At 38.9% G+C, this 19,513-nt stretch overlaps 2 protein-coding genes and 1 pseudogene across 2 annotated transcripts; 2 read left to right on the top strand and 1 right to left on the bottom strand.

The window, feature by feature from the left end:
• The first annotated feature begins 1,909 nt into the window (after window positions 1-1,909).
• On the top strand, window positions 1,910-3,216 carry LOC113562767 (annotated as a pseudogene).
• Window positions 3,217-5,521: 2,305 nt separating this feature from the next.
• On the top strand, window positions 5,522-14,343 carry LOC105284982 (enhancer of mRNA-decapping protein 4). Its single transcript, XM_026973077.1, has 10 exons — window positions 5,522-5,747; window positions 8,023-8,251; window positions 8,404-8,472; window positions 8,904-9,109; window positions 9,231-9,610; window positions 10,056-10,324; window positions 10,410-12,070; window positions 12,153-12,360; window positions 12,443-12,733; window positions 12,840-14,343. The coding sequence occupies exons 2-10, from the start codon at window positions 8,139-8,141 to the stop codon at window positions 13,027-13,029; spliced, it is 3,387 nt and encodes a 1,128-aa protein (XP_026828878.1). The 5' UTR covers window positions 5,522-5,747; window positions 8,023-8,138; the 3' UTR covers window positions 13,030-14,343.
• A 490-nt stretch (window positions 14,344-14,833) lies between these two features.
• On the bottom strand, window positions 14,834-16,345 carry LOC105284983 (rRNA-processing protein UTP23 homolog). The gene is made up of 4 exons (XM_011348877.3): window positions 16,187-16,345; window positions 15,783-16,042; window positions 15,461-15,693; window positions 14,834-15,349 (listed from the first exon to the last, which is right to left on the bottom strand). The coding sequence occupies exons 2-4, from the start codon at window positions 15,900-15,902 to the stop codon at window positions 14,923-14,925; spliced, it is 780 nt and encodes a 259-aa protein (XP_011347179.1). The 5' UTR covers window positions 15,903-16,042; window positions 16,187-16,345; the 3' UTR covers window positions 14,834-14,922.
• Between the last annotated feature and the right edge of the window lie 3,168 nt (window positions 16,346-19,513).

Here is a 19,513-nt window from a genome sequence, read left to right as displayed (position 1 = left end):
GCTTGAATATAATTCAATTGTAGAATATTCTGTAAATGTTCTTTAGATTGTACTAAACAGCTTCTATGAATATTCTTGAAATATGCTAAAGAATATTCTTTGGATCTATCTAGAATATTTAAATTGGTCTCATTTCAACATTTTATGTAAATTTATAGAATGTTTTCTAGTACATTTTTAGAATATTCTTAATATTCTCGACGCATATTCATTGAATGTTCATAGAAAGTGTTTGTGTTATCTGAGTAAGTTCTTTTTCTGTTCTCAAACACTGTTCCTTTTGAATTCATAAAGTATATACATCTGTTGATGAGGAGTACTTCGAAATGAATACTCTAAGAAGTTGTCAGGACCCATACAGCACAGAAGCTTGCACCAATATTGCAGCAACGTTGCAACGTTACAAATTTTTTTTTTAAGTGGTTTCCCCAATAGGCCTAATCCACTCTAACTAATTAATGTAAGAATTGTTCGAAGTGCCGTCCTCCTTCTCGTACACAGATTTCGGCTCTTCGAGTAATATTGCGCGTCGCACGGTGCGCCATGTCCGGCGTGATGGTATCGAAGGCCGCAACAATAGCTTCACGAACTTCTTGTTCCGTACCATCACGCCGGTCCTCTATCGCAGTTTTAATGTACCCCCATACAAAATAATCGAGTACATTTAAATCAGGCGACCGTGCCGTCCAGATGATTGGGCCACCTCGATCCATCCACCTGTCCGGAAAACGCGCGTCTAAAAGATTCCGTACTTATCTGCTAAAATGTGCAGGAGCTCCATCGTGTTGAAAAATCAACTCCGCCCGTACGTCGAGAGGGACATCTCCAAGAAGAGCCGGAAGTTGATTTGCGAGGAACTCTGCGTATAATTGCCCGGTTAGCCTGGGCGGAAGGAAGTACGAACCGATCTGAGAATTATCAAGAAACGTTAGTAGATAAGTGCGGAAGAAAATTAGCTGAAATACAAGGTGCACTCACCACTTGATCTCCAATCATGCCGGCCCAAACATTTATGGCCCAACGGCGCTGAAATGCGCCTTGTCGAACAGCGTGCGGATTTTCTTCTTCCCAACGTACGAAGTTGTGAGAGTTAAACACCCCGTTCGGTGTGAAGGTGGCCTCGTCCGTCCACAGGATGCGGTCGGGGAAAGAAATATTCCGCCGACACTGCGCGAGGAACCCTACATGCATTTTATTGAGAATTAACACGAATGCACAACAAATACTGTAAATGTTAAATAAGAGTAATGAAAATACCTTCACAGAAGAAGATGCGCGGTTGTGCATCTCCGGGAAGAAGTTGCTGCACACGTTGATAGTGGTAAGGTCTTAGACCACTACGCCGTAATGTACGATGCACCAAACTGTTGGAAATTCCAAGTGCACCAGCAACGCGACGCACGCTGTTTCTGGGATTTCGTTCGAATTCCCGTAAAATCCGTTCTTCTGTACGAACGTCGTGACGCATTACTGCACCGGGTCGTACGCGATTTGGAACGACGGATCCGGTTTCCCGTAATCGCTGGATACAGCGCGTAAGTGTTACGTACGACGGATGTACACGGTCAGGAAATCTTTCCGCGTAAAGACGTACCGCGGTATTTCCGTTTTCACCCGCCATCCCATACGTTATCACCATATCGGTGTATTCTCTCGCGGAGAACTGGGCCATCATGCAACAATAGCTCGATTTGTCTCGTACGGAATCAAATCGTGCACTACAGTGTAAGCGTCGAAGACGAGAACGGCGACATAAACAATTGACGATCGCAAACAGTCGACAAAAGCCGCCAGTGCAGGAAGAAAGACATTCCGTACCTGCGGTTCAATTTTTTAACTACAACAAACTTTTCTATTGATACATCGAAAAATGTTTAACGATTATTGCATGATGGCCCAGTTCTCCGCGAGAGAATACACCGATATGGTGATAACGTATGGGATGGCGGGTGAAAACGGAAATACCGCGGTACGTCTTTACGCGGAAAGATTTCCTGACCGTGTACATCCGTCGTACGTAACACTTACGCGCTGTATCCAGCGATTACGGGAAACCGGATCCGTCGTTCCAAATCGCGTACGACCCGGTGCAGTAATGCGTCACGACGTTCGTACAGAAGAACGGATTTTACGGGAATTCGAACGAAATCCCAGAAACAGCGTGCGTCGCGTTGCTGGTGCACTTGGAATTTCCAACAGTTTGGTGCATCGTACATTACGGCGTAGTGGTCTAAGACCTTACCACTATCAACGTGTGCAGCAACTTCTTCCCGGAGATGCACAACCGCGCATCTTCTTCTGTGAAGGTATTTTCATTACTCTTATTTAACATTTACAGTATTTGTTGTGCATTCGTGTTAATTCTCAATAAAATGCATGTAGGGTTCCTCGCGCAGTGTCGGCGGAATATTTCTTTCCCCGACCGCATCCTGTGGACGGACGAGGCCACCTTCACACCGAACGGGGTGTTTAACTCTCACAACTTCGTACGTTGGGAAGAAGAAAATCCGCACGCTGTTCGACAAGGCGCATTTCAGCGCCGTTGGGCCATAAATGTTTGGGCCGGCATGATTGGAGATCAAGTGGTGAGTGCACCTTGTATTTCAGCTAATTTTCTTCCGCACTTATCTACTAACGTTTCTTGATAATTCTCAGATCGGTCCGTACTTCCTTCCGCCCAGGCTAACCGGGCAATTATACGCAGAGTTCCTCGCAAATCAACTTCCGGCTCTTCTTGGAGATGTCCCTCTCGACGTACGGGCGGAGTTGATTTTTCAACACGATGGAGCTCCTGCACATTTTAGCAGATAAGTACGGAATCTTTTAGACGCGCGTTTTCCGGACAGGTGGATGGATCGAGGTGGCCCAATCATCTGGACGGCACGGTCGCCTGATTTAAATGTACTCGATTATTTTGTATGGGGGTACATTAAAACTGCGATAGAGGACCGGCGTGATGGTACGGAACAAGAAGTTCGTGAAGCTATTGTTGCGGCCTTCGATACCATCACGCCGGACATGGCGCACCGTGCGACGCGCAATATTACTCGAAGAGCCGAAATCTGTGTACGAGAAGGAGGACGGCACTTCGAACAATTCTTACATTAATTAGTTAGAGTGGATTAGGCCTATTGGGGAAACCACTTAAAAAAAACGCGCCATGCTATCTACTGCAAAGTGGTGTGGAAAAGATAGCACGAAAATATTAAATAATACTATGGTGAATAATATTAATTAATAACCATATTAATTAACATTATTAATATTAATAAAGAAAACTTGCGTGTACATCACAAAAAGAAATATGTAACAATTATTTTCCGCGCGTTGTCTCGCTTGCTGCTGTAATCCGATACCCGCTATCGCGTCGCGCCGCGACTCGCGCGAGCGGCTCATCCTATTATTCCCGCCTACCCCGCCCCGCTCTGGCTCGCGCGCACTGACTCGCCAGTAGGCCGGACTAATACCGCGATTTTTAATACTTAATAACTCGTTAACTATTGCGCAGATCGCAAAATGGTTTAGGACATTTTAATTCGATCTGACGTTATCTACCTGTGGGCGAAAGGTTTTTACCCTTGTGTGAAACACCCTGTATATATAAAGTGCTAACTGCAAACCTGCGTCTTTTCACCGCGCAAACCTCATACAATAATATTAAACATACTTTTATAATGAATTTAATACTTACCGATGCAAAACAATTTTATCACTTTCCTTATAATTACTGCACAAGTAGCACCTTCGATCCATTTTTCATAAATGTCTTCAAAAAGAAGAATAAAATCAACCGACGTGATCGACATGAATAGTAATCCGTATGCATATTTAGGTTAGACGGGCAATTTCCAACGCATGCGCAAACGGGCTGAGGTGCACTATCTCTCCCGTTAAGGGGATCCTGGAGTAGTCTGTATTACCGGCGGAATTGGTCGATCTTACTGTACTAATTACTCTTTAATGATTGTATAGAATGAAAAATCCTTCTCCACGATTAAAGTATACAAAGAAATATACCGAGCGAAACTCGACTTTATGTTAAAAACGATAAAAAAATTTACAGTTTTATTATCGGCTTATTGTGACGTCACCTCGTACATTAATGTTCTTAATATAAATGTTTTGCAGTTTGTGTGGCCAAAATTCAATAATCGCAAGGACGGAACAAAATGAAAGAATATGAGAAAGCTTTTAGAAATGAGTTTAGAAGCTTAGTGTAAAAGTAATTAGTGCAGAAAGATTCGTGATCATTTCGTGCCTACGTATGCCTGTGAAATCGTGGCTGAATAAAAAATTGTGATTTTTTTCCGTTTGGAAAGTTAAGTCCTGCTTTTCACACTACATTATTGTGTGTACTTTCATCGTGGAAAAGGAATTTTCATTCTGTGAATTCAATAAAAAGAAAATGCAGGAAAATTACCGATTCCGCCGGTAATACAGACGCCGCGAAGGAGTTCACTGGCCACTCCAGGATCCCCTTAATGTTGTTGCCCGCTCATCCTACGGTGCTAGCAATATAGTAGCAGAGAGGAACCTGAGAGCGGCCAGCCGTTTACGCCCATATTTTTGCATTGAGAAATTTGAGAAATACAACACCGAATGTGAACTTACATTCCATTTAACATGCACATGATCTTTATATTCATTATATCTGAGATTAATCTACTTGCTCATTAAACAAAAACATTTTCACATAGACTGAATCACCAAAATCACAGGAAAACTAAACTAAATAGACTGATCACTTTCTGAAAGCTCTACTAGTACTAAAGTCTAAGACATCTTATTGTTAGTTTATCTAGACCTCTGGAATTTATTATAGTAAGAAATGTAAATATTACATTACCGAAAAGCGGAAAATATGAAACAATGAATTAATCTCAGATATCAAGAATAATTCGTCCATACCATACCAACGAAGTATTGCAGCATGTGCATTATGGTAATTAGTCCAGAAACATTAAGAAATGTACGTGCTTCAGCAATTCAAAGATTTCAGTACTGCATCGATGCAAACGGACATCACTTCGAGCATCTCTTATAAGCAAGGTAAGAATCATCGTTTTACACTTTTATTTAATGCCGAATGACCTTGTATTATAGGTCGTTGAAATCATCTAAACACCCGCTATTACACTAATAATAAAAAAGTATAGTATGCCATTTAAAAAAATTGAGATGACCTTGAAATCTCTGAAGCGCCTCCACCTAGAAAAAAATTTGATAGGATATTATGGCCCTCTCGGTACCGTACAACTTTTATAAGTACAAAATTTTTGTATCTCTAAAAATAATGGAGATATTCCAGGTGGACAGAGTTATTGGTCCACCCTGTATATATCATTACTGCAATTTCTCTTTTTTTATTATGCGGTTCTTGATGAACCACCATCGCATTAGGCCAGTCAAATTCATGGTCGTCGCGAAGCCTATCTGATATAATAATAATCTGTCTGATATAATAATAATTATTATTATTTATTATCATTAATTATATGTTCCACTTTTTAGATATGTGAAAACGAAGAGTACAAACTCAAACCAAAGAAGAGAACTGCTAGAATGAAATTCGCAGTTGGACTGTTGGAATGATCGTGCGAATTATCACTTCGAACAAGACGGGCGCGATCATCAAAATCATCAAATGGGAGAGGATAAAAAGGAACTTGAGACCTTGAGAGCCAAGGGATCAACTTTACACTACACAATCCTTTGCAAAAACAAGAAGACATATTGTGTCCCCGAAGGTATAAACGAAATATTAAATAAATTGTATTATTCTGAATTAGATATCCCAGGCAGCACACATTATGGTTTCAAAGCCGTTTCATAACCATTTTATTGAAACGTTTCTTTGAGTACTGGATCGGTTTTCCGGATGGGTATTTATAAGGTGATAACGCAAATGTTTCTTGCGAGAACGTCACGCCTGGCCTGGCCATGTATCGGTCGCTTGGTGAATCAGAGGCGGGAATCTCACACACACACACTTATGTTGATTTTTATCTCTTGTTCCATTGTTAGAGGATAATTTCTCGTAATGATAAATCTCGATAAACGGAGATATCGATAGATTAATCGATAGCTAATCGATGCGAGCGATGGCGCTGATGCGGGCACGTCTTCTTAATAAAACCAGTACACGCGTTCGTGCTCTACCTCTGTCGAGTTCCGGCTTCCGTACAGTACAGCTCTGTAGAGTAGAGACTGAGTTTCTTTTCTCTTAATTATTTCTCTTAATTATTTCTCTTAATTATTTCTCATTGTATGAACTTCTTTGGTTACTTATTACTTGTTAGAATAAACTCTGTGTGTTAAAACCAAAGTGCTCCGATTTCTCCGGTTACCTCGCCCTTTCCGCTCCAACATCCATAATCGAGTATGTACATTGAAACGTATGGTGTAAAAATAATTAATACTCGCAAATTAAGTAGAAATTACTATTTTTTCTATATTATAATTATAAATTTCGAATCAATTTAATAAAACACATTTTTCGTTTCTGTGGAAACGTGAAAAATACGTTTTTAAAATTTAAGTCTAAAAACGGTTTCTATTTAAACCGTTTCTTAAATGGTACTTTATGTTTCTTAGACATTAGATACGTCTAAGAAACATATATTAGGCTAACATGTGCTGCCTGGGATACATATATGTAGATGTAGGTTTTCAAAATTGCTATAGGGAGATTAGATGAGTGTTCTATGCATGTAATCAACTTGTACTAATGCAAAATTGCGCAGAGACAAAATTACATCCCGATTCCACAACTTATTTTAACCGGAATTTAACTTATCTTATCGGAGATAATTCACATAATTACCCAGCAAACATAATAGGTCTGTTCTTTTTAGCTGCACCTCTAAACTGGTGCATTAAGGGGATGCTGGAGTTGCTAGTGAACTATTTTTTCACTATAGCGATGGTAATTGCAGTTTCGAAAATTCTCTTTATTGCTTGTGCAGAATAAAAAATCCTTTTCCACAAATGAAGTATAGATAGAAAGAAAGCCCGCTCTACAGGACTTTATATTCAAAATGGAAAAGAGTTAGAAAAGCAAATGCAAGTTTTTAACTTTTTTCCATTTTGAATATAAAGTCCTGTAGAGCGGGCTTTCTTTCTATCTATATTTCATTTGTGGAAAAGGATTTTTTATTCTGCACAAGCAATAAAGAGAATTTTCGAAACTGCAATTACCATCGCTATAGTGAAAAAATAGTTCACTAGCAACTCCAGCTTCCCCTTAAGTTAGAGTGAGAAAAAAATATACTTGTCTCACTTTAACGTATTGCACTAGTTCAGCAGTGCAGCTAAAAAGAACAGACCTTTTGGTTGTGGGATTTGCCAAATGAGAAACAAATGTCAGCGGAACTATAATGCCAAAGCCAGAGCCTACTGTGTCCTCAGTTGGTCTCCAATGTGAACCAAATCTGACGAACATATTCCACAGTCAAATTGACGACAACATTAGAGCAAATCTGACAATAGAACGGTGAAAATGTTGCATATTGACGGAAGTGTGCTAACAGAATTGCAACAAAGTATGTTAACAAAGTATGTTTTCCATTTGCGACCTTCCGGCAAACATATATATAATTTGTTGCCACATTTGCAATTGCAGAAAATGTTATAGGGGTAATAGAATCTCTAGAAAATGAATTTTCCCACTAGATTTGGACGTCGTAATATCGGACATCCGTAAATTCTTCATTAAAATAATTAAATTCTCCGGTTGTAGAAATAACTTGTGCAATCAGGCCTTAATCTTTCAATTTTAGAATATATAAATCTTCGAATACTTGAATAAAAAAGATTTCGAAATTGCACTCGGTGCATATACAACATGGTTTACATTTCCATTTCATTTGCATTTCAAAGTCACGCGGAAATCAATTTCACGACGCGTAGCTAGATAATTCCGTCGTTTCTGTATAAAATAAATACAACTCGCGAGTGTGCATCGCGGCGTGTGTGCGCGCGAGCGCTCGAATTCACTATCCACGGTATCCATTCGCGCCGTAGGAGAAACCCGCCGCACGCATTGGCAGCACTGCGACTTCTTCTCCGCTCGCTGACAAGTGGGTGATGGTCGCCTGACGTTTCACTTTCGTTGGGGATTGCCGAGTCGACCTGCTTGCATGCTGATATCGCCTCGACGTCGTAGCTACAACGGTGATGAGCGCACGGGTGATCTTCAATTGATCTATTCGTTTCGAGCGACACGACGAACAACGGCATTTATGCCTGAGAGGTGAGGGGGGGCGGCCGAGTACACAAGAATCCCGGAGGTGCCAATGAGCGCGACGGCATGTTGGCTACCGGCTAGGGTTAGGAATCGCCTGGACGGGACCCGGGCGCGCAACGCGTTACGTTACGCTTGTAATTATGCTGTCATTTTTGCAGAGACGCGGCCAGCGACATGATTAAGACCGGGGAGGGCAACCTGAGGCACCTCCACTATCAGCAGACAGTGTAAGTTTCCCAGAAGACCAAACATGAGTTTCCGAGTTCTCGCGATGTGCGAGCTATTCTGTTATGTCATGCCAGCAAGCGGCAAGATCAGTCTCGTGGCTACTCTGTGGCTTCCACATAAAATTTTTACATTCACGCGGAAGATGTGAAAAAGTGATAAAAAATCTGGAGACTTGTGGTTTGCCATACTGAGCATGGGATTATTAACTGATACTGATCTGAGCAAACGTTACAATTGAGTTACTTGGTTCCATGATTCGTACCTGTCTAGCATTGTGTTTCAACTGCCTTAAACTTTTGTGTGAAATACAGGTTTAGCAACGTATCTTGTAACAGTTTTAATACTTTCCTTTATATTAGCTAACGAGTGATTCTAGCCAAGAAAGAATCAGTTTATACAGATATTCAAGTATAATGTTTCGTCTCCACAGGGAATTCAACGGCCACGAGGATCAGTATTCAGTAGAATTATGTAGCAAAAATGTGACCATTGTTCCCTCCCCTGGCGATCATGATCACGGCAGTTCAAAGGTGAAACTAAAAAATATTGTTGACTTTACATGGGATCATCATCTTTATACTGGTCAGCTGTTAGCTGTGCATGTATCCGGCAAATATTTAGCCTATGGTATTAAAGGTAATTATTAGTATAATTGAGATAATCTACTTGCTTCGTACACGAGGTTGATTCTTTGAATTCCAAACTTGATACGTTTACAAGCGATTATGGAACTCAAGCTATCTTCTTCATCTTGTAGTTGGTACCGGTGGTGGAGTAGTTCGCGTCGTCTACAAAGAATTGGAACACAGAGCACTCCTGCGAGGAATGCGTGGTGCTATTCAAGATCTTGCGTTTGCCCATGTTTCAAACGCAATTCTCGCATGTATCGACTATTCAGGATCACTTTTTATACACACGATCGAGTCAACTCCGTCTGAATTATTGTGTAGCTTGGTACTGCAAGTAGATGCCGAAGATGCTTCTCCAACTAGTCACAGAGTAATCTGGTGCCCTTACATACCAGAGGATGACTCTTCAGATGGAGACGAAGTATCAAAATTATTAGTTCTAACACGTGGTTCCAAGGTCGAATTGTGGTCAGTTGCAACGGTTGCATCGAGATTTAGATCAATAGAGGTAAGAGCGTATATTTTTATATTTCCTAAGAAGAATTACGAATTTAAAAGGATTTAAAAATTATTAAACTACGAAATTTTCCATTTGCTATTATGTATTGTTTTGTATTATTTAACTATGTTTGGAACACATCGTTGATATTTGAAATGGAAAATAATGTCTTAACATTCACCTTACAAAAATGCAATTTATTTGCAATGGAAAATTGTTCATCGTGATCTTAATAACATTCAATCTTATAATTACATTATTTTGTTATTTAAATATTTTCGAAAAGACGTCAAAATGTGTTTAATATTCGAAGTCAGTTAGCTTTAAGTATAATATTAACTATATCACGTGCTTCGATATTTTTACTTGCAAAAACCGTTGCCAGATTCATTGATAATGCCAAGCGCGCGCTTCTTTCCTTTCGAGAAAATATTCCTTGTTTTTTTCAAATCAGGCAAGAGATCCGGCTGTTAAAGAAAGCGGAGGTATGATGGAAATTGATCAGCATTCGGGAACGATCATCGAAGCGATGCTCAGCCCAGATGGTACGGCACTGGCAACAGCTAGTACAGATGGGGAAGTAAAATTCTTTCAGGTTTTCCTACACGGTAATTCTCACAACGGACAACCGCAACCTCGTTGCTTACACCAGTGGAGGCCTCATGGTGGTCGACCTATCTCTTGTCTGTTTTTCTTGGATGATCATAAAAACTACCAACCCGAGTGAGTGTTTAAAAAAAAATGTATCAAGTCGGTATGTACCTGCATATTAATTGGACAGCTAAGCGAAGGAAATACTTTTCTGCAGTGTCCAGTTTTGGAGATTCGCTGTGACCGGGTGTGACAATAATTCGGAATTGAAGGTATGGTCATGTGAATTATGGACCTGTTTACAAACGATCAAGTTTGCCCCGAATCCTTCGACGGGCAAGATGCCAGTGTTGAAAGCAGGCCTGGATCTCAGTGCTGGGTATCTCTTCCTATCGGACATATACAACAAAATTTTATACATACTGAGCCTGTCGAAAGACAAGGGCGAGGCATTGGCATGTGTAAGCACGGTGTCAGAATTTCTTCTGCCATATCCAATTTTGAGTTTCGGTATCGTCGACGCTGAACAACGAAAGATACGCTCGACCGGCGAATCTCTGGAAGATCTCTGCTCGTGCGAGGAGATCGAGGAGAGCGACGAGGGTCTCGTCATCTCCATGTATCTAGTCCAACCGAAGTCGTTGCAGGAATGCCACATTGCTTTCAAACCGGCATTGCAAGCGGGTGATAATTGTCTCATGGACACGCTTACTCACGATTTGCTGGATTATTCGGAGGATTTACCAGACCTGGGAAACGTCAATCATAACGGTATTTCCAGTGAGAATTGCGAAGAGGAACGTCTGTCTGCCACAATCGAGTCGACCATGAATCACAATACCAGCGGTTTAAACCTCATGACTCCCGATGCGTTTAGTTCTCCCGCGAAAAAGGAAAACAATGAATTGGAATCTAATCCCGGCAGTCCGGAATTGGGTTCCAGAAACGTTTTGTCCAGCAGTCCCTCTCTCGCACAAGCGGTACAAGCTCTGAACGCGTCTGATACGCCACTGGCAAAAGCCGAGCTGGAAGAGCAAGCTCCCGCCAGCTGTGGCAGCAGTCCGTCGAGAGAAGTGAGAGAAATCATGTCACTTAAGGCGGACGAGGAAGCTGAGATTGACGACAAGCCGGAAGCGAAAGTGAACGCCAACGAGAACTGGTCGAATATTCCGATGGTTTTGCTCAAAGATGTCAGCGTGCACGCGATGCAAGAGCCAAAGGAGTTTCCCGATGACACCGATAATAACGTATCGAGGCAGAAGACGAAGGACGAGCCGAAGACGACGTCCCTTCCGACCGACGATACCGGCGCGTCATGGCGCGTGAATAATGACGCCAATTTCCTCGAATTGAACGGCAAATTGAAATCTATTTTAGAGGTAATCCAAGATCAGTGTCAAGAGCTAAAGGAATTGCGCGCGGAGGTGGCTAGGTTGCAGCAAGAGTCACCGGCGTTTACGCGAGTAGAATCCGCGTTGGCAAGAATGTCGCAGCAGCAGAATGCGACTCTGGAGCAAACCTTGTACGGGCAAATGGCTCGCCAGCATGAATTCCTAAACACGTTCGAGACGACGGTAAAGGAGAAGATCGAGAATACCTTACCGCACGCAGTCGAGAAAACCATAGAGCCTTTGAAGCGTCAGATGAGATTGGACGCAAATCAAATGGACGAACTCTTCCAAAAGAATGTGACTGAACTGGTAAATAGCGCGCGTGTAAAGGACGCCTTAGCCCTGGCAGCTGCGAACGCAGCTAAATCAGCCCTGGATGTTGCATTCAGAGATGCGTTTGCGACTTTCGTTTTACCTGGCATGGAGAAGGTTTGTCAAGCCATGTTTAGACAGATCCAGGAGACTTTTATTAAAGGTACTCGCGAATGTAAGTGGCTTGTTTTAATCAGGATAATTTGAGACAGACCTCCGAAAAGAGCTTGCTACATCAATATTATTTTTCTTTATAGATCTGCAACACGTCGACGTTACCATCGATAAACAGTGTCAACGGCGTAATGAGCAATTAAGAGAGACGCTATCAACGTTAGTACGCGAGGAATTACAGACTGAATTAAATAGAATTATGACAACAATTCAAGACGGCACCATTCGAGCAGTTCGTGATTCCGTACGGGAGAATCTGAGTCAGCAGCTTACAGAGATTTCTAGTGCGCGGTAAGAGACTTGCTCACAAATTCAGAGTTTAACTTGCCAGACTTGCAACCAGGTTCTACTAATTCCTTTCAAAATTCCTCAGCTCAAGAGCAACAACACCCGCCATACCGGTCACTGCGGTAGCCGATGCTCAGGCACGTGTCATGTCCCTCCTTCACAGAGGACAACTGAATGCCGCTTTCCAACAAGCTCTGAGTGCAAGTGACTTGGGATTGGTAGTATTAGTGTGCGAGAAAACGGAGCCTTCGAGAGTATTTTCGTGTTCAGGCGTGCAGGGCCAAGGTTCGAGATCCATATTACAACAACCCGTGATTCTCTCACTCGTGCAGCAGCTGTCCGCCGATTTAGGACACCGTACGGAATTGAAGCACAGGTATTATAAGACTTCGATTCAGATTTTACTGTTATAAGAAACAAATCTTATTCTTATCTCAGTCAACGTTATAAATCAAAATGAATCCTTTTGTTTCTGCAAACAGGTGGTTGGAAGAAGCAATATTGAATCTAGATCCGAATGATCCTGTGACACGTGAACACATGGGCACAGTGCTAATGACTCTACAAACTCAATTAGCTGCGTTCGTAGCGAGCAATCCGGCGCATCGGTCGACGCGCCGGATGAAAATGCTTGCCATGGCTGCACGTGCATTATTAAACCAGCATCCTTGACCGCCACGTTTATGAGTTTACTCGGATATATTGTATAAGATTTTATACGTTCTGTTTAAAGACTACTTTTATCTAAAAGCAATATTCGAAAGAGTCATGTTTAAGGAACTCGCGTTATATATATATAAATATATATATATAATTCATATAAAAGGTAGAACAAATGTGGATTCATTAGCATTCACGCTACTTTACTTTAAACTCACATTCAGATTTGCTTTAATTTTATTTATAAGATATATATGTTCGATTATGCGATAGATCATTTGTTTTTATGCCTTTAGAGACGTTCTAATGCGAATGTGTGTGACGGTTTTTACATAAGCGGTCTAAGATCACAAGCGAAAATGGAGAAAGGACGAACTTCAAGTTTTCTTGATTGAACGATAGATTAATGCTAGAGAACATTCAATACTGACGAGCGATATTTTTCTGTTTTACATTAAATTTGGCTCAGTGTTATGTTTATATTTTTGACGACAATTATAGAAGATGAACTTTCACAGCGAGATACGATATCCCGTCAAATCTCATAGATCCCGTTGTTTGTCCGAGTACAGATAATACATAAATTTCATGATTTTTTATAATGATTATAATTTCATAATATTATATTTAACGACTCATATTTGCACATGAGACTGTAGCTGTAAACACTTTTAATTAAAACAAAACTTGAAAAATTTTTTGTTTAATAATCTTTTAGAAACGATTTTTTGACTGAAGAGACTATATTTTTGTGGATAGTAATTTCTGAACTAGGAAAAGTCTACATTGCAATAAATAACGCCATGATAATTATATTCAACTAATTAAAAAAATTAGACCCATTTACTTGTATAATTGAGTTAACATATATTTATAATATAAAAAGATACTATGTATTGTTTATAATTATAGTGGCAGATTTACTGCTGGATAGAAACTCACGAGATTTGAATGTTGAAACCCTGACACGTGCCAAGACATTTTGTAACATTTTCAATTCTCTCCGCAATTTTAAAATTTATGTCAACTGTTTTATTACATTTGATTTATATTTATTTAATTAAAGTTAACTGATTTACAATCTATATCTAATCTTTTCATGTACATATACATGTATATAAATAATTGAATTTATATAAGTAGCTTTTATGTTAATTTTCTTGAGAGGTTTTACAGGGTTATTAGTTTCTGAAAATGTAATCTGCCACGATATTATCTTACATAAATGCAATGTGACAATGTAGTATTAAATACTGTCTGAAAGTTCTTAAGCAAAGGCTGTAAATAATACGGTGCCACCTATATTAAAAAGATTATTTTGCAACATTTCTGTACTTTCTACGTGTGGAAGTTCCTAATTCCAGATTGACATATTCAACTATATGTTTAGATAAATATTATTCCTTAAGGAAATAGCACGTATTCGATATTCGATATTGTACAATATTGTACCAAAAAAGAGAATATTGTACATTTTTCTCTGGATTGATCATTCTCTTCATTAATTTTTCTCATATAGTCGTATTTTCATAATATTCAAGTAATGTTAAGATCTTGTATCTGAAATAATGCCTGTGCCGTCATTTCTTTCTCAATGAAATCAAACATTGTAAACTATCTTTATTAAATAAGTGTTACACTTCATTTATCCACAAGAAAAATTGACTATTTTACTGTATATTAGAAACATTGTACGCATTTAAATCTTTTAGATTCATGCACACAGACAATTAAGTTAAAACATTTATTAACTCGAACACACCTTCTGTATGAATGAAAGGAAATAGGATATGTCTTATCTTGAAATAGACAAAAATTTAAATAAATACTTTATTCTTCTTAATCAACAAAAAGTACTGTACCCTATGTACAAAAGGTATCGCATTTCCACAAAATGCGCGCGATTCATGCGTTGCTCGATGCCTCGCGTTTATTCTTCAGTTCCGTTATCAAAGCTTCTTTGACATGCGACGCTATCTTAATCTTTTTCTTTTTTCTGACTTTACCAGATTTCGTAGCGGTCTGATTCGACGCTGTCGCTTGTGGTTTCTTCTTCTTCAAGCAACTCAACGGATTCGGGCCTCCCTTTTTCTTCCTCTTTTTCAATTGAACATTCTCTTCCGTCATACCTGCATGCTTCCGCAATTCCTTTACAGTTTCCTTTTCCCATGTAGTCATACCCAATTGTTTCTGCAAAGTCTCGGCGTGTCTGCGGCTTGCCTCTGAAGGAGATTCCAGTGTAGGTACTTTTCCATGCAGATAAAGTACAGGAACTCCTGGAATTATTCTTAACTCTTCTTGAAGCTCTCGATCTTGCGTGGCAACAATGTATCTGTAATATAAAGGAGTACAGTTACAAATAGCCCTGCAAATTATTTTATAATTTGAATATTATTTTTTATAATATCAGATGCATGTAAGAAGACGGTGATTCCTCGTGTACCTGGAATTATTATTTTCCCCGATCATTGATCGTAAACACTTTGAACCACTTATTGGTTTCCTTGTATGTTCACACCTGTGTACAGCATACTGCTTTACTATTTGCATGGCTCCACTCACTGCTGAAGAAAATATACCAAGTTTCTCAGTCTCAGAAATGATGCATGGTGTTGTCAGCAGCTTTACTTCACATTTGAAATACTTTGTAAGCTGTTCTTGTATGTTGAACTTGTTCTGTGAAAAGTAATAATGCATAAATGTAAATATAATAAATAAACAGAATTAATTAACCTTGGAAACTGTACACAGATATAAATACTAACCTGCAATGCAGCAAATGCAAATGTACCGTCAATAAGAACTTGAAATGGTTGACGAAACTTGTAGTTGTTTATATAAAATCCAAGGTTTTTCCGAACTTTTTTATGTCGTGAAGTTTTCATGTTGTAGAGCGTAAGTTAAAATCTAACTGTGTAGTTTTCAGTTTCAGCAATTCTCACAGAACTTCGCAGACGTTTTTAATTTTTCAAACCTTGTTCAATGGACGAAAAAAACTGCCAAATGAACCTTCTTCCATCGAAATCTGAAGTGAAAAGGTTAATCTTAACATTGAGCATATCTATCATATATTCTATAACCTAAATTAATTAGGTTAACCTTGTTACTAGGTTAACCTCATTAAATAAAGCTTAAATATTCTATACACAAAAAAGGCTTATTCACTTACACAATTCTTATAATAATATATAAGAATTTAATAAAGATACATGTAAAAATAATAAATTTTTCGAATTAAAAACTTGCTTTCAAGTCAGACAATTGCACGCACGATATACTAACAGAAAATCACTAAACCGGTCGTACAGCAGTGCTGCCATATTGTGAGCACCGGTAGCATACGATAGCACGTGGACGTGAAGGGATTGGTTCATGACGAATCAAGCTACCTATCATGTCGATGTGCGTTCGGGACATTGGGCAACTTCGGCCAGTAGAAGGAGATAAACATATCTTTCTATCTCACTCTTGCTCATTGTCAGAGACTTTGCATCTTTGGCGGTACACTGCTCAAATTTGAATACAGATGTATCATGTAGTCAATAATTTGTCTTTATTCTGATATATGTACATGTACATATATACAGGGTGGTCCACTTAAATCGATCATCTTAGATATTTCACTTGTTGTTGATGATACAAAAAAATGTCTAAGGGAAAAGTTGCACCGTTCGAAGGGGCTATCATGATGACAGAACAAAAATTGTTTTAAGGCTATTTTTTCGGAGATTCAAAGGTCAAGATAATTTTTTTAAATGGAACTACATATTTTTGTTTGCGCAATTTTATAGCCAACATCGAAAGGAGTTCAGCGACCTATGACAACATGACCTTTAAATGATCTTGAACGTGGGAAACAGAAAAATCAAACTTTATGCTCTTCAACACAAAAATTTATTTAAGGAGGTGTTAGAAATGATGTCCTCCGATTTCAATACATTTTCTAAGGCTCCATGGACGTTCTACTTATCGAAGCCACCTTAGATTTTCGACGGTCCAATAGTTCATATTTCTTTTATTTACTTGTCCATGGTTAGTGAACATTGATTCATCGGTAAACACTCTCATGTTCTGGAATTCAATGGAATGTAAGATTGAAATAATTCCATACATGTATCGTGTGCGTGTGTGTATGTGTATGTAAATATTTATGATCGTGAAATGCTTTCGCAGTTCAGTTCATTTCCTGAGCTTCTCGATATCAGAGTTTAAATATGACTGATTATACGAAAGAGGAAAGAATAGAAATGCTTTTTATTTACGGTGAAAGCGGAAGAAGCTCTACAGAGGCGCAGAGAATGTACGGCCAAAGATACCCTGAAAAGCGTTTACCGTCTCGCGCTGCTTTTGACCGTCTTATTAAAACATTTCGTGAAACTGGAAGTGTTTGTTCACGTAAGAAAATTCGACCTCGTTTGCAAACTAATGAACCAGCAGAAGTTACTGTTTTGGCTGCAGTGGCAAATAATCCACATATCAGTTCTCAACAAATACAAAGAAATACTGGTATTTCCAAGACAAGTGTTTTACGCATTCCTAAATGCCACTCATTTCATCCATATCACATTGCATTGCATCAAGAACTTCATGGAAATGATTTTATCAATCGAATAGAATTTTGTCAATGGGCGCTACAACAGTTGGAGGTTAATGAATTCTTTTTCAACAGAATATTGTTTACTGATGAATCAACTTTCACTAACCATGGACAAGTAAATAGAAGAAATATGCACTATTGGTCCGTTGAAAATCCAAGGTGGCTTCGACAAGTAGAACGTCAACGTCCATGGAGTTTTAATGTATGGTATGGTGTTTTACACAATCGAATCATTGGCCCTTTCTTTATTGATGGTACATTAAATGGTTAAAAATATGCTGATTTTTTGTCCCAACAATTACCAAACTTATTGGAAGAGGTGCCGTTAGAAACTCGTTTACAAATGTGGTATCAGCCTGATGGTTGTCCGGCTCATAACGCACGTGTTGCACGTACAGTTTTACACGAAATGTTTCCGGAACGCTGGATAGGAAGAGGACATATCAGTTGGCCAGCACGTTCTCCTGATTTGAATCCTTTAGACTTTTTTTGTGGGGAATGTTAAAGAACACTGTTTACAATGATGTACCAACTACACAAGAGAACATGAGAGAGCGCATTTTGAATGCATGTGCTAATATAAATTCAGAAATGATAGAAAGGGTAAGAGTATCATTTGTGCATCGTATTAGGAAATGTATTGAAATCGGAGGACATCATTTCTAACACCTCCTTAAATAAATTTTTGTGTTGAAGAGCATAAAGTTTGATTTTTCTGTTTCCCACGTTCAAGATCATTTAAAGGTCATGTTGTCATAGGTCGCTGAACTCCTTTCGATGTTGGCTATAAAATTGCGCAAACAAAAATATGTAGTTCCATTTAAAAAAATTATCTTGACCTTTGAATCTCCGAAAAAATAGCCTTAAAACAATTTTTGTTCTGTCATCATGATAGCCCCTTCGAACGGTGCAACTTTTCCCTTAGACATTTTTTTGTATCATCAACAACAAGTGAAATATCTAAGATGATCGATTTAAGTGGACCACCCTGTATACAGGGTGTCCCGGGTTTTAACCGACAAACTGCGGGAGCATATTCTACTAGTGGAAATAAGAAAAAATTCTTATATCGAGTTTGCTTAGAAATGCTTTATTACAAAGTTATAAACCAATATTGAAAAGAAATATCAGATAAGTAACAACGGAACATAGTGTAGAATTTGGAAGGTCGAAGATGTTTACGTTATGTGTATTCACATGTGTTCATGTTCACTATGTTGAAACGATTCAGTATGATTGTTACTTTCACAACAGTAGCTGTTAGATTTCAATCGTCGTGTCAACTAGCAATTACTATCAGAATGCCAAAAGTGTTTTCAAATGAGGAATACACCGATATTCATTTCGTGTACGGATTCTGTGACGGAAATGCACGAGCTGCCGTACGAGAGTATCAACGTAGATTTCCTAACAGGAGAGTACCAGATAGATTTAAAGCAACGAATTACTAATTCAGTTACTGAGATGCAACAAAATTTTCAGGAATGTCGTACTGTAACAAATTCTGTACTACGTCGATGTCTAGCTTGTATCGATGTGCAAGGACAACATTTTGAAATGCGTCACTAAATCATTGCGTAGATAATTTTTATTTTTGTGTTAAAATCCGTTGTTACTTATCTCATATTTCTTTTCAATATTGGTTTATAACTTTGTAATAAAGCATTTCTAAGCAAACTCGATATAAGAATTTTTTTTTATTTCCACTAGTAGAATATGCTCCCGCAGTTTGTCGGTTAAAACCCGGGACACCCTGTATAATATTGATTATATAAATTTTAATAATTTGTTTTATATCTCATTGATGTTAGAAAATGATGTATACTTTAATATCCTTGTTATGAATACATAAAGTCTTTTTATAAAGTTTTGTATTTAGCAACTACATATTTGTATTTG

The sequence above is a fragment of the Ooceraea biroi genome, chromosome 10, assembly GCF_003672135.1.
Source record: "Ooceraea biroi isolate clonal line C1 chromosome 10, Obir_v5.4, whole genome shotgun sequence".
Taxonomy (NCBI): domain Eukaryota; kingdom Metazoa; phylum Arthropoda; class Insecta; order Hymenoptera; family Formicidae; genus Ooceraea; species Ooceraea biroi.
This window is presented reverse-complemented; position numbering and strand designations above follow the sequence as displayed.

Bases quoted from the DNA above. Each gene is read 5' to 3' on its own strand.
- LOC105284982 (XM_026973077.1), top strand. From the start codon at position 8,139: ATGCTGATATCGCCTCGACGTCGTAGCTACAACGGTGATGAGCGCACG. The intron at 12,071-12,152 runs GTAAGTGGCTTG...TTTTCTTTATAG, and splicing joins TATTAAAGGTACTCGCGAAT to ATCTGCAACACGTCGACGTT. The intron at 12,361-12,442 runs GTAAGAGACTTG...AAAATTCCTCAG, and splicing joins ACAGAGATTTCTAGTGCGCG to CTCAAGAGCAACAACACCCG.
- LOC105284983 (XM_011348877.3), bottom strand. From the start codon at position 15,902: ATGAAAACTTCACGACATAAAAAAGTTCGGAAAAACCTTGGATTTTAT. The intron at 15,694-15,782 runs GTTAGTATTTAT...TACTTTTCACAG, and splicing joins TTGCATTTGCTGCATTGCAG to AACAAGTTCAACATACAAGA. The intron at 15,350-15,460 runs GTACACGAGGAA...TTTATATTACAG, and splicing joins GGGGAAAATAATAATTCCAG to ATACATTGTTGCCACGCAAG.